Source organism: Rhizophagus irregularis, chromosome 17 (assembly GCF_026210795.1).
Source record: "Rhizophagus irregularis chromosome 17, complete sequence".
Taxonomy (NCBI): Eukaryota; Fungi; Glomeromycota; class Glomeromycetes; order Glomerales; family Glomeraceae; genus Rhizophagus; species Rhizophagus irregularis.
The window spans coordinates 2,796,965-2,811,124 of NC_089445.1; the positions used below are offsets into that span (position 1 = coordinate 2,796,965).

Genomic DNA, 14,160 nt, shown 5'->3' on the forward strand with positions numbered 1-14,160 from the left:
TTTTTTTGGAAATTGGTGTAATGTCATGTGATACAATGTCATAATTTCGGCCAAATTTTAATTTTGGCCAAAATTAAGACTGAGTTTTGGCCTAATTTTGGCATTTTTGGCATTTGATTTGATTGGCTGAAATCTTTTGGAATTTCCTTTTTAGTTTTGGCAGGTAACCTTAGATCATTAACACACATTAGAAACTGGTGAGGAATTATTTAATGAAATTTTTATTTTACTATAGCGAAATATCTACTAACATTTGATTTTTTTTTCTTTTTAAATGGTCATTTCTTTTGATTTCTTTAGACGTGTGGAAACTTGATAAGTGAAGGCTTATTTGAATTATTTATTTTAATGAAATGTTTATTAACGTTTCAATTATCGTCAGGCTGGATGTGTAGTCACTACGTTCTTCCATCTCAGCCTTACAGCCTCGCAGTACCTATTTGACCACTACGGGACTCTGTTAACCCCCATATCTGTCCCTATCTATCCCCATATCTGTCCTATAAATATATAACCAAAAAACTAGAAAATAATAGAAAAGGAAGCAAAAAAGGAGAGAATAAGAGGTGGGGGACAGATGGGACAAATGGGACAGATATTTCAGAAATATATGAAAGGACATTCCTCCAGAAAAAGTTTTATTTTTACCCCGAAATGTGTTCCATCGGTCCCGTCTGTCCCAAAAAATCTGTCCCATATTTCTTAGCCTCTAATCAGCTTTTCAAACTGATAACAGGTAGATTAACAGGTAGGTTAACAGGTAGCCCCTAGAAGGTCTGTAGAACCAGTAAGACTAACCCTGTCCTGTCCCCGTCAGAAAAAATAAGTAATTAAACAATGGGTAAACCATAAGTAATATATACTAAGGATACCTAACACGAAACATGCATATGATGAACTTGCACGCAGCCACTTATTTTGCCGAAGACCTTAGTCTCGATCTTGTAGACATCTATGGGATCTGTAAATAGATCCAAATGCAAGCTTCACCCCTTCAATGACCCTGATATAGTAGCAGAGATGGTCAGAAACCTTCCAATTAAAGAATTTGGAAAGCATCTCAAGATAAACAGACTCTGGTATAACTGTTGTAAAGCCAAGTTATGGAAGCAGCATGAGAAAGCAGAGAAGATATACGACAGGGCAGTAGAAAAGAAAGAAAAAGCGGGGGATGCTTTTGGTCGATCATTTGAGGGGAAGGGTATTGGAAATCATGAACTTGAATGGAAGGTATATCATAAGGCTTGTAAAGAGATAACGGAAGCTAGAAAAAAGCAAATTATGGTAAGACAAGCTCTTGGGCGGTTTGGATTTCACTAGATATATGTGGATTAAAAAAGAGGAAGGGAAGATTTAGAGCAGTCGTAAAGGTTTGTGGTTTATAGTTTTTTTTACCCTAGAAGATAACCAGGTATGATCACAAAACCGCAGGACTACAGGAGGATAACCAGGTAGGAGTGTAAATCTTTGGAAAAAATATTCGGCAATTGAAGATTAGGTAACTATAAATTAGTACTTGATTTGATAGAACAAAAAAATGACTGCTCAAACTAGCACTCAAGCTCAAGTTATTTCCAAGTTTGGTGAACAAAAAAAAGCCTTTAGTATCGATAAGCATAAACAGCTTATTGTCACTGCAAAGAGTATGAGCGATCTCAATCAAGCCAAGAGGTATCTTTATGGTTACTTTATCCTCTACTTCAACCCGCATGGAGTCTTCATGTGGCAGTCAGAAATCAAGAACCTTGAGCACATCCCTGATAAAAATATTAGTAAACTTATCCATCCAATTACCAAAGTCTTTTATACACAATCCGAACAAGGTCTTCCACAAAAGGTCGAATTTAATATCAACAAATGGTTTATGATTGAATATAGTACTGTATGTGTAGCTACCTGTGACCCTCAAAAATCCCTTATCTTTAAGCTAGATGGCTAACTTTATCTCAATATCTTTCCAGAATTCCTTTATATTTTGCGTCCAATATTCACCTTTGAGTTTATAACCCATCAGGCGGTTAAATTTATCTTCTCCCACGTTCAGGATATCTGGTGTTTGGGTGATTGGAATCTCACTGAGTATATCATCAAGTGGTTAGCCAGTGTATCTGCTGGAAGGAAGATGTACTCGATTCTTTATCTGAAATTTGGACAGGGTTGAGGTAAGAGTATTATAACAGATTTCATTCAATGTAGCGTCTTAGGTACTCAACTTGTTTATAAGACCAGTGATCCTCAGACAATTCTTGGAAGTTTCAATGGGCAGTTACAGGATAAGGTTCTTCTCCTCCTTGAAGAAATGCCCACAGAAAAAAGCCAGTGGAATAATCTGTATTGATCTTTGAAGGATAAGGTAACAGGTGACATAATGGAAATCCATAAAAAATACAAGACGCCAACACATTACAAGAACTTTATGTCTACCATCATCCTTACCAACAAAAATTGGAGAATGATGACAGACGTACAGTTTTCTTGGATGTATCACCATCCCGCAAGGAAGACCTGAAATATTTCAAAAACTTGGTAATGCAATGAAATATCCGGGTGTTAGTGAGGCATTCTATGCATACTTGAAATTCATTGCAGACGCTTATCTAGACTTCAATGGGAATCTACCACCTATGACAACATCTAAGCAGGATTACATCATATCGACTCTTCCATCCCTATTTCAATTCATAAAGGACACATACCTTGTAGTAAAAAATCATATAACTGATCTACCTGTACAAGAATTTTATAGGGTATATACTTCATACTGTGAAACTTATCACATTACACCTCTTTTAAAGATCAATGCCTTCAGAATCCTATCAAATGAGTTAAACATAAATAGTGATTGAATGTATATTGATAAGAAGCGCACTCAGATTTACAGTATATCCAGGGAGGATCTATACAAGAAGTTTCTCACCAAAAAATGGATCCATCATCAGTAAGTTTTTTAGTATTAGGATCCTTAAAGAATCCTAAAATCCATAACATAAGAAGGATCCTTAAAGAATCATCCTCTCCGCTGAAGGTTCCTTATTGAAAAAAAAATTAAGAAATCCCTAAAGGTTAAAAAGAATCTTTAGAGATATTATTTAAAATACCTTTAAGGATATTGTTTAAAAGAAACTTTAGGGACATTATTTAAGTAAACCTTAAGGATATTATTTAATTATTTAATTTTTTATTAATTATTTATTATTTCGAAATTTATACAATTTTTACTCCTAATTTAACTATCTAATTCTTGGTTACTATCATGATTATAATTATTTTCTAATTCTTGATTATCCCCAATTCTTGATTATCCTCCAATTCTTGATTATCCCCTAATTCTTGATTATCCTCCAATTCTTGATCATAATTACTCTCACTATCACCGCTATTGTTGCTACTAGTATTACTATCATTTTCTTTACATAGTTCCATAAGTCTAATTTGTTTAGTAGTATTTGCGGTTATCTCCTTTGAATTAGAAAGACAATCCTAAAAAAATTTATTAGTAAATATTTTTTAACTAACGAATTAAATAATTAATATAATACATATTGCATACCAAATAAATATAGCATTCGAATGCTTTTTTGGTTTTACGTGATTGTTTAAATGAACAAATATCATCAGCTGATGCAGTAGTATTTATATGAACTAGCCAATCTTCACCAAATATGTCAAATATGGCAGCACGGATATCTTTGGTTTTATCACAACGCCAACTTTTAATTATATCATTACACTAAAAATAGAAATTTTATATTAATAGTTATTATTTAGTATTACTATTAATAAAACAAACAAATCCATAATTACCAAAGGTTTAATTCGTCCTTCATAAATATGCATCCATTGAGGTCCATGCTTCTCAATGTATCCAGGTTTTTCTTGTTCAAGCATAGCCTCAAATGCTTTTTGAAATGCAATACCACCTGGATAAATCCCAAGAATGGGTAATTGAATTTTACAAGTTTTTGATGCTAAATTCTAAATACATAAAAATAAGTAGTCGATAAATTTAGTAAAAAAGCAATTACAAATTATACACACCTTCCAATAAGAGTTTTCAGGAATCATAAATTGGTCAACTTTTTCCAATAGTTCATTTAATTGTTCACGAGTTTTCTTATAAAATTCCTTTTGCTCGTTTTTAACATCATAAATTACTTGAAATATTTCTTTATTTTGAGTTAAACAGTTTTTTAAACCTTCCATAAGATGATAATAAGATGTGTCTATCATAAATCAAAATTAAAATGTATATTTTGATTACGCTTATGATAATGACAAATAACACATCTTACTATTAGTCTTGTTTGATATTTGTCCTACATTAATATCTGCAACTTCACGATCCATTTCAACTTGCATTGCAGTATTACATTGTTCTGTTTGATCTGCATCAACGATAACAATAGGTTCAAGCGTAATGGGATTTTTTTTCTTTCGCTTTGTGACTTTTTTTTTATAATAAATAAATATAAATTTGTTAGTTTTCACTTCTCACACTATATTATGAACTTATTATTGTCGTTTAATAAAATAATTCTATTATTAAAGATATTACCTTTAGAATTAGAACCCAACTTCAAAGCAATTTTGTCTGCTTCGCTAACTTTTCTCCTGGAATTATCAGTAGTTGCGTTAGATGTCTTCTGAGTTTCTTTTAAGACTTTTCAGGTAGGTGCTACAATAATAAATAGAAATATAAAAATTTAATTTCTAATATATTCAAATTATTTTATTGTTGAACGTATTACTTGCCTTTTTTCTTAGTCATAATGATGTCTTATATCACTGAAGAGCAAAATATTGAAAAGTTTTATTTTGTCTTTTTGAGATTTAGTGAATTGACACGAAAATAATTTACACGTTAAAGAAGTAAAAAAACCTTACTTGCCGTGATATATATAAAAAAAAATTCGAGAAAGAAATAGAATTAAAGTAAAAAAAAAAAAGTTTAAATAAGTTATTTTCTATCTCCACAAAATCAATGTAAATTAGACTATTATCCCTGAATACTTACTAATCAATTACATAGTAACAAACATAATGATTAATTAAAATCAGTAAGAAAACGATGATAACTGAAACTAATTAATTCATTTATCTTCGTCTATTGTAAATTTAACTTCTTTCCACATTTCCCTTATATATTTCATCCAAAAATATTTTTTGAAAGACAATATATGCCAGCGTCAAATATTTATGGTTTAGAAATTATTATATATTTGGATAATATTGGAAAAAATATAAGATTAGGTAATTATTTCTAAAAAGTATTAATGGTGGTTTGGTAGTACAACTGAACTAATATTTTTTGGATGATATAAGGTTCTCGGCAAACTAGTAAAGCAATAATTCTGGTTACTAATTAATAGGAAGGAGTAAGAAAGAGTGAATAAGAAAATTAAAGAAAGACAAAATACAAAAATGTATAAATGTAATTTCTGTGAGAAAGGTTTTTCACGAAGAGAGAGTCTTACACAACATTTTAATCAACTCCATCCGTACTTCCAACAGTCACGAACACTAAATTGGGTACAAGATCAATGATATGAGTACCAAAAACCACCTCGATCTTCAGACAATCTTGCTGAGGCTGAGGCAGATAATTTATTACCAATAGATGATCAAAATCTGTTACCATCGCAAATTTCAAGTTTTGGAAATGATGAAAGGATTGAAATCGATGATGATGATGATGAAAGGATTGAAGACGATGATGATAAAAGGATCGAAGATGTTGATAGTGATGATGGTGAAAAAATTGAAGACGATGATGATGAAAGGATCGAAGATGTTGATGGTGATGATGGTGAAAGGATCGAAGACGATGATGATGAAAGGATCGAAGATGTTGATGGTGATGATGGTGAAAGGATCGAAGACGATGATGATGAAAGGATCAAAGATGGTAATGGCAATAATGGTGAAAGGATCGATGAGGATGAAAGTATCGATGATGATGACGATTTTCACGATGGAAGTTATATTGCTGCACTTGATGATTTAAATGACAATAATAAACAAGAAACCGTTACATGGTCAAGTCAGACATATAAAAAATTTATAACAGCAATAATACAGTATCGTATTTCAGATGCAGCAAGTGATGCAATGTTATAAATAATAAAAAAGAATTGTATTGAACCACTACCTGCTTCTACACGAAAGGGACAATTGTATATGGATACAATGAATATTAAAGGTCTTCATCTAAAAACACAAGATCTCGTTGAATTTGAAGGAATAACTTATAAATTACATTATCGTCTTATTATTGATGCAATAAAAAGTCTCACATCTAATCAAGAATTATGTAAAGAATTTTTTCTTGATTATAAGGAAGAGTGGGAATCTTGTGATGTATGTATAAAATTTTAACAATAACTATTTTTATAATAAATAACTAATAATTGATATTTTATTTAATAAGGACAGAACTTTGATGCGAGTATATTCAGAACAAAATACTGCAGAATGGTGGCATGAAAGAGAGTCACCTTTTAGTAAAATTCTTGCAGTAATGTTATACATTGATGGTACTGCAACGACAGCTTCTGCTACTCTATCGCCACAAGAATTTCGTCTCTCTCATAAAGTCATAAAATTTGTAATTTAATAAAAAGTTTATTCTTTATTATGTAAGAATATGTTATTATAACACAGTTATTTATTAAATATAAAATAATATAATCATAAAATTTCGTCAGAACATTATAAAATAATTATGATAATTAAAATGATAGTTTTTATTAAAAAAATTAAAAGAGATTAAAAGAATCTGAAAGGAACTAAAAGAAACGGAAAAAGGAACTAAAAAAAAACAGAAAGGAACTTCCTAAGAAAAGGAACTGCTAATAGTGCTCCGAAAAAAATCTGATCTGATCAGATTTGATCTGAATCTGATCTGTCAGATTCAGATCAGATCAGATAAATTTAATCTGCAGTTCAGATTCAGATCAAAAAAAATTTGATCTGAACAAATCAGATTAGCTTCAGATCAAATCAGATCATATCAGATCAGATTCAGATTAGGCTTATTTAAAATCTGAATCTGATCAGATTGTATCTGTCAGATTTGATTCAGATCTCAGATTTGATTTTACTAATAATTTCAGCCGAATTCATAATGCCGGCTGGAATTAATTCATAATTTTAAACTCCAGCCAAAACGGATATATCGATCATTTCCTTTTTTTGGCGATAGCCGTTCTACAAAAATCGATTTTTATAGGAACCACTTTGGCATTTTATGTAACCTTAATTCCTTTTTAGGAAAATCCATAATTCCTGCCAGAGTTAAGTGCATAATTCTGGCCGAATTACATATTTACAAATTATAGCTTTAGAATTTATAACATATTTATTCAGATTCAAATCAGATTCAAATCAGATCAGATTTAATCAGTTTTGAATCAGATCAGATCAGATTTGAATCTGATTAAATCTGATCTGATTCAGATTAAATTTTAAACCGATCTGATTCAGATCAGATCAGATCGATCAGATTTAATTAATTTCAGATCAGATTGAATCTTAGTAAAATCTGATCTGATCTGATCTGTTAGGAGCACTAACTGCTAATACTAAGTTAAAAAGTTGGAGTTTATATAATAATTTACATGTTGATTCTTTGATCAACGTAAATAATAATAAATTAATTGTAACTTATTACATCATTATTACTATTAGGATGATCTTCATTTCTGATCCAAATTACTTTGGACTATTAATATTACACAAAATATAGACGATCCCTATAATTCCAAAATACTCTATTATTTAAATTAAAGTTAATTCTGGAATTATGGCACTACAAACTTTCCTCCCCCTTAAAATTTGTGTCCTCATAAATTTCCAAATTAAAATCTGTATCATAAGATCAAAATAAAACGCGTCCTATTGATTAATTATTCCTTCTACTAATTTTAGTAAATCACGACATTTATTTCATACTAACTCTAATCCATTATTCTACCCCTTAATTTTCCGCATATTACTAAAAATAAATCTCTAATTTTAACAAATCGCGATATTAATGTTTCACCAAATTAATTTGTTTTTAACTCCTTAAATTAATTAACGTGTAGTTCTTTGTTCTAAAAATAAATTTCTTTTTCTATAAATTTCCACGTGGGGTTTTCATCAAATCTTTTCATGATAAGTTTGTTTTGTTTAATTTTAACGCGTTCTTCAAGTCGCGTCTTTTTCTCTATATAAGACCCCGCTTTTTCCTTTTTTTTTCTTTTCTCATTCATTTATCGTTATAAAATATTTTCCTTTACCCTTTAAAATATATATACTCTTTCGTCATGACTTCTCGCCGCTCAGTTTCTTCAAATAAGAAATCTCAATTTTGTTATAAAGCTCTCAAGGCTTCTCGTAAAACTGAAATAGCTCGACTTAAGGGTGGTGTAAACAGTCAAATATCAAGCACGAAAAGATAATAAAATTCAATCACCAAATGTAATTGCCAAATATTAAGAACGAACAAATTAATTATGAATTGGCGTAGATGGATAAATAATTAGCCGAAAAGGATAAACATTTAAGAAGAGCAATGATCTACATGATGTAATATTTATCGGATGATTAACAAAGAACCAATAGAATAATTAGAGTCGATCAATTGCGGCTTAGCAATCTTTAACAATAAGAATAATTAGAAAGAATAATTATAAGCCACAAAAGGTAGATCATATAAAATGGAGGGATAGCGGACTAAAGAAACACGCATAACGAAAATTTCTAAAAAATTCATTCTTAAATTTTATTGTTTTGAAGATAAACTTCTGATTACAAAATTTACAATATATCTTAAATTTTACTTCCATAAATAATAATATAAAAAGATAGTATAAAGATGGAACATAAAAGATAGCATATTAAAAGATAGCGTATTTAAAATATAGATAGCATATTAGAAAGATAGTTCAAAGATAATATGTAAAAAGAACATAAAAGATAGTATATAGATAGAATAGAAAGTAGCATAAGATTTGTATAAATAGAGAGCGGAATTCAAAGTAATTCAATAGTTCTCATCTACAGAACTCAATAAAAATATAAGTTTCATTTAATTATTTGTTAGTGAAGTTTAATATTAATTAAAGGTAATAGGTTCGCCCTAAACTTTAATTAATGTTCGCTTAATTAATTTTAATTGAATAAAATGAAAATTTTAAGATGAATTAAATATACACTTTTGGAAAGTAATAATTCGTAGCGAGAGCTATCAAAGTTTGAAATTAAAGGTAAAAGTGGATATAATTTGGGGAAAATTTAGAGAAGTTAAATTTATTTTATATCGTTCGACGTTTTATATTACTAACGCTATTTATGTCGTGAACCAAGAATGTTGTTGTATGTTGTTCGTTGATTATGTTGTTTGATAATTATGCTGTTCGTTTATTTGTTCGTTCGTTCGATTATCTGTTCGTTCGACCATGAGAATGCCCGTTCGATGTGGCAACTCTGTAAATTGATGACAGAGGGAATTGGGGGATCTCAGTGGGTATCATACGCAAGGTCCTTAGGATGTCTCTTGAATGGGATTTAACTGTAGACGGGGTTTTTAAACTTAAGTTCCGGTTCTTGAATGGTTGATCTTTTGACCTGTAGACGGGGTTTCTATACTTCTAGGGCTAGTCTTGAATGCACTCTCCTGTAGAACTCCTTTGTACTATTGACTTTATTCACTTAGTTTTTAACTAATTGATGGTATAAATTTCTTCTTCTCTTTTTCCTTTCCTTCTAACAGAACAAACAGAATCTCTCCAACGAAAATTGGATAAAATGAAAGAGCGAAACGAATCTCTCTTCGAAAAGAATGTTCAATATTTGACTTCTGGTTGGAAGTTACAAGATCAAGTTGAGGAGATGGAGGAGAAGGTTAATGCTCTTGAACAAGAGCAAGATGATTTCAAGAATACCATTTCAGAACTTTGTTCTTCTAATCAAAATCTTGGTCGGCTGCTCCTCAGTCTCAAAGGTATATTATCTATTTTAATATTTAAGATTAAATTCCTAAAAATTATTATTTAGTAACTAAAATTTTTTTTTTTTTTTAGAAGAAAACCTCGCTTTAAAGAAGCTATTATAATTCTCTTCTTTTTCTTCTTGGGGTTTTTTTTTTTTTTAAAAAATTTCAATAAAATTTTATATTTTACTTTAATAATTGTGCTTTTACTTTTTATTTTGTAAATTAATTAAGATATTTATCTAAGTTCTCTTGTGAAATATCTCTTCAATAATTCTCCATTTGTAGGGTTTCTCAATATTTTTCCATTTAACTCTTTTAATTTATAAGATCCATTTAATAGTATTTCATGTATTAAGTATGATCCTGACCATTTATCGTCTAATTTATTTGATTTAGAATTTTGTTGTGCTGCGTTATATCTTAATACTTCGTCTCCTATTTTAAATTCTTTTTTCCTTTTACTTCTGCTATCGTGATATTCTTTCTGTTTCACCTGAGATCTTAAAATTTCTTCTTTTGCTATATTTCTTTGAAAAGGTAGTTCTTCTATAATCTCATTTAGTCTCTCTGTGATTTGGGTTTCTTCTTTAATGAAATTAGCTTCTCGTCCATATACTAAATAAAATGGTTTGGTTTTTGTTGAAGAGTGGGTTTTATTTCTATATGCAAATAATACTGATGGTATTTTATCATCCCATTGTTTATCTTCTTGTAGCTTAACTAATGATTCGCATAGTGTCTTATTGAATCTTTCTACTAATCCATTAGTTTGGGGATGATAACTCATTGATAAATTATGTTTTATTTCAAACTTTTTAGTTAATAATTCTACCATCTTATTGTCGAAATATTTGCCTCTATCACTAATTATTTTTCGTGGACAACCATGTCTACATATAATATCTTTGTAAAGAAATTTAACTACTTCCTCAGCTGTATCTCTTTTAGTCGCTCTTGCTTCTGGCCATTTGGTAAAATAATCCATTGCTACAATTATATATCGATTTCTCTTTTTAGTAGCAGGTAATGGTCCTACAAAATCAATTCCTATCTGATAAAATGGGGTTTTAATGCTGATTGGGCTTAATTCATTCTTCCCTTGGGGTTTATTTCTTCTTTGACATCTATCGCATGATCTAACATAATTTTCTATATCTTTCATCATTTTATTCCACCAATATCTTTCTCGTATTTTATCTTGTATTGCTTTTATTCCAAAATGTGCTGATAATTCATAATCGTGCATCATATATAATAGTCCTTCAATTTTATATTTTTGTATTACTTTAAGTAATTTACCTCCCTTTATTCTATAGAGTTGGGCTTCTTTTAATTCGAATTTGGGGTTTTCATAAATATTTTTAACAATTTTATTATATTCGTTAGTTTCCATTTTTTATTATTTTTAAAATTTCATTATAGACAATTTTCCAACTTTTGTTATCGTTCTGGATTTTTACTGCTTTATATTTCTTTTTGTTGTCATATATTGTTTGATTTTGTTTGAACATCTTAACCATTTCCATATATTCGTTTTCTTTGAGTGTATTACACAGGTCGAAAAGTGAAAAATCAGGCACCAATCGGTCACCAATCAGGTAGCTGATTGGTGACTGATTGGTGACTAATTGGTGCCTGATTGATGCCTGATTTTTCACTTTTCAACCTGTGTTATATGACGCTTTATGTCCTCCATTACTCTTTTTAGTTTCTCTTTCTATGTAATTTTTCCAACATACGTCATTTTCTAAAAATATAACTGTTGCATTATCAATTATATCTTTGTATTTGAAAATTTCTTGTTCCATTTTAAAATTTCCAAAAGGTCTTATTGTTCCTCTATCAAAACTACTTGTCTTTTGATAAAAATATTTGCAGTATGGGGATTTATTCACTATAATTATATCTTCGTCAGTATATGTTACTAATCTCTTATTAATTTGTTCAACTACTTCTTTTCGAAACATCCATTCATATTTAATGGTTGGGGTCTCAAATAATTTATTATCACCTCTCCTTCTTTTGAAAGTGTTAAAAATGATTTTAAGATTTTGGGCTTCAATTTTCCTAATTATATTTTCTACTATAGTAGTTTTTCCTACGCCATCTACTCCATCGATTATTATTAAAATGGGTTGGGTTTTTCTATTATTTCGTTTTAACAAAATTTCTTTGGTCCTTCCTCCTAACTTGAGTAACATCGCTTCATTATCTGTAAAATATTTGACTCAAAATTTGGGTTTTTAGTATATGAAATAAAATGCCATTCATCTTTTATTTTTACATATTTTTGTTTCATTTTGAAAATTTGAGTTTGGGTTTTATAAAAATTGGGCTTTATTTATAAAATTTTAATTAATATCTTAAGAGTTCCATGTTTTCCATGAAAGGATCTACATCTATGTCTGAACTAATTGTTATATTAAGATCTATTATTTGATTAAATAGCACGTTTCCAAAATTTATTTCTTGCTCTAATTCCTCTATCCTCTCTTTCAAATCATTATTTTTGTTGACATTTTGTTAACAAAATATTACCTCTCTTTTTTTAATACATTTACCCGTTTATTTCTTCTGTCATATTTATTTTTGAAATATTTCATCCACTCTTGAGCGTTCATCACCATATTTGCATTTTCATTGCACATTCTCGCTGTTTCGTTAAGTTGATATTGGGTTTCCTCTAATTGATTCCTTAATCCTTCATTCATTTGGTCCTTTATTGCAATTTCATTTTCTAGTTTTGCAATATGGTTTTGAAGTTCAATTATTCTGTTATCGGTGGGATTTACTTCTTGAATTATATCCATTATAGGAATGGGGTTTTCTAATAATTCTTCTTCTGGCCATATGAATTCTCCATTCAATTCCCATGGTTGTCTGATCTCTTTAGTCTATTCAATAGTATCATTAAAGGTTCTAATAGGTATAACTTGGGTTAATTCTTTATTTTCTATATGTTCAGATATCATATCTGTTATCTCTGGTGGTACTATAACATCCAAAGCTTTTTCAATCTTTTCTTTTGGATATTCAGAAAATATCCTTCCCTTGAACTCTTTATTAAGGTATTTTTGGATTTTTCCTGACATTTTATTGATTTTATCCTGTTGTTCACTCTTATCATCTTCATCTTCTGGATCATATCCAAATTTATATATCCAGATTTGTAATTTCTCTTGAATTAATTGGGATTGGGGTTTTCCTGATTTATCCTTGTTAATCATATTCATAATAGTTAACACTCCATTACATTCCTCTCCACATACTATAGCTATTGATGATCTTGACTCGAAGTCATCGGTTTGTAGTCGGCAAACTATACAAGTCTTTATACAGGAGGTGCTTCCTGTTCATTTTAATCTTTCTCTTTTCTCGTCACATTTGTCACAAATACCTAAATTATTGATACAATTGATGGGGCTTTCCTTTCTGTTACAATTTGTACATTTGATTTCAGTGTATTTTTGTTTCCCTTTTCCCTTATTTTGGGGCTTTGGTGGGTCTAACTCCATATCTTGCATTGGGTCTTTAGGTTCTGATATATTAAATTTGGGCTTTTTGTTACATTTGTCAGTATCTGGTGTAGGTGGTCTTTTGTTATTAACACTATTCTCGTGACATTCATTGCATCTTAATTTTCCTATTTTATAATTACTGTATGCCTCATAGAATACTACAGGTTTCTGGCAAGTGCAACAATGATTGCCTCCTTTAAATTGGGTTTCTGATCTTCGTCTTTTACATCTCCTTCCATCACATTTGCATAGGTATAACCTATTCCAATAGTATAACTTATCATTGCATACCTCCTTACTATGTCCCCAAGATCCACATCTTTCACATTTAGCTTTATTACAATTATGTGATGGGTGATAGGTTACTGTTGAATGTTTAAAGCATTCCATAGGCTCTTTATGCTTTTGCATGTTGCTTATCACAACCTTTAGTTCTCCATACTCTCTATCCAGGCTATAATGGTTGTTTTGACATCTTCCTGCACATCTTTTACACCTTTGACCTAAATCAGTCTTGATCCTAAAATTCTGAGGATTGGGCATGTTAAGAACTTCCTTTAGTTGTTCAACTGTTGAGTTCATTTTGAATTTGGATCTTAAATTTTGATTTTTAGATTTTGGGTTTTTAGTTTCTTTGAACAATTATTAGTTTATTATTAAAACTAT

The 14,160-nt window shown here is 30.0% G+C and overlaps 4 protein-coding genes across 4 annotated transcripts; 3 read left to right on the plus strand and 1 right to left on the minus strand.

Moving 5' to 3' along the window:
- Positions 1–954: 954 nt before the first annotated feature.
- On the plus strand, positions 955–1,320 carry OCT59_009332 (uncharacterized protein; the record flags this gene model as incomplete). The annotated part of the gene is made up of 1 exon (XM_066133468.1): positions 955–1,320. The coding sequence occupies one exon, from the start codon at positions 955–957 to the stop codon at positions 1,318–1,320; it is 366 nt and encodes a 121-aa protein (XP_065999905.1).
- A 217-nt stretch (positions 1,321–1,537) lies between these two features.
- Positions 1,538–1,939, plus strand: OCT59_009333 (uncharacterized protein; the record flags this gene model as incomplete). The annotated part of the gene is made up of 1 exon (XM_066133469.1): positions 1,538–1,939. The coding sequence occupies one exon, from the start codon at positions 1,538–1,540 to the stop codon at positions 1,937–1,939; it is 402 nt and encodes a 133-aa protein (XP_065999906.1).
- A 1,331-nt stretch (positions 1,940–3,270) lies between these two features.
- On the minus strand, positions 3,271–4,768 carry OCT59_009334 (uncharacterized protein; the record flags this gene model as incomplete). The annotated part of the gene is made up of 7 exons (XM_066133470.1): positions 3,271–3,480; positions 3,551–3,730; positions 3,805–3,975; positions 4,039–4,223; positions 4,293–4,445; positions 4,556–4,611; positions 4,749–4,768. 7 exons carry the CDS (start codon positions 4,766–4,768, stop codon positions 3,271–3,273), a joined length of 975 nt encoding a protein of 324 aa, XP_065999907.1.
- Positions 4,769–5,421: 653 nt separating this feature from the next.
- On the plus strand, positions 5,422–6,117 carry OCT59_009335 (uncharacterized protein; the record flags this gene model as incomplete). Its single annotated transcript, XM_066133471.1, has 2 exons — positions 5,422–5,431; positions 5,576–6,117. 2 exons carry the CDS (start codon positions 5,422–5,424, stop codon positions 6,115–6,117), a joined length of 552 nt encoding a protein of 183 aa, XP_065999908.1.
- Between the last annotated feature and the right edge of the window lie 8,043 nt (positions 6,118–14,160).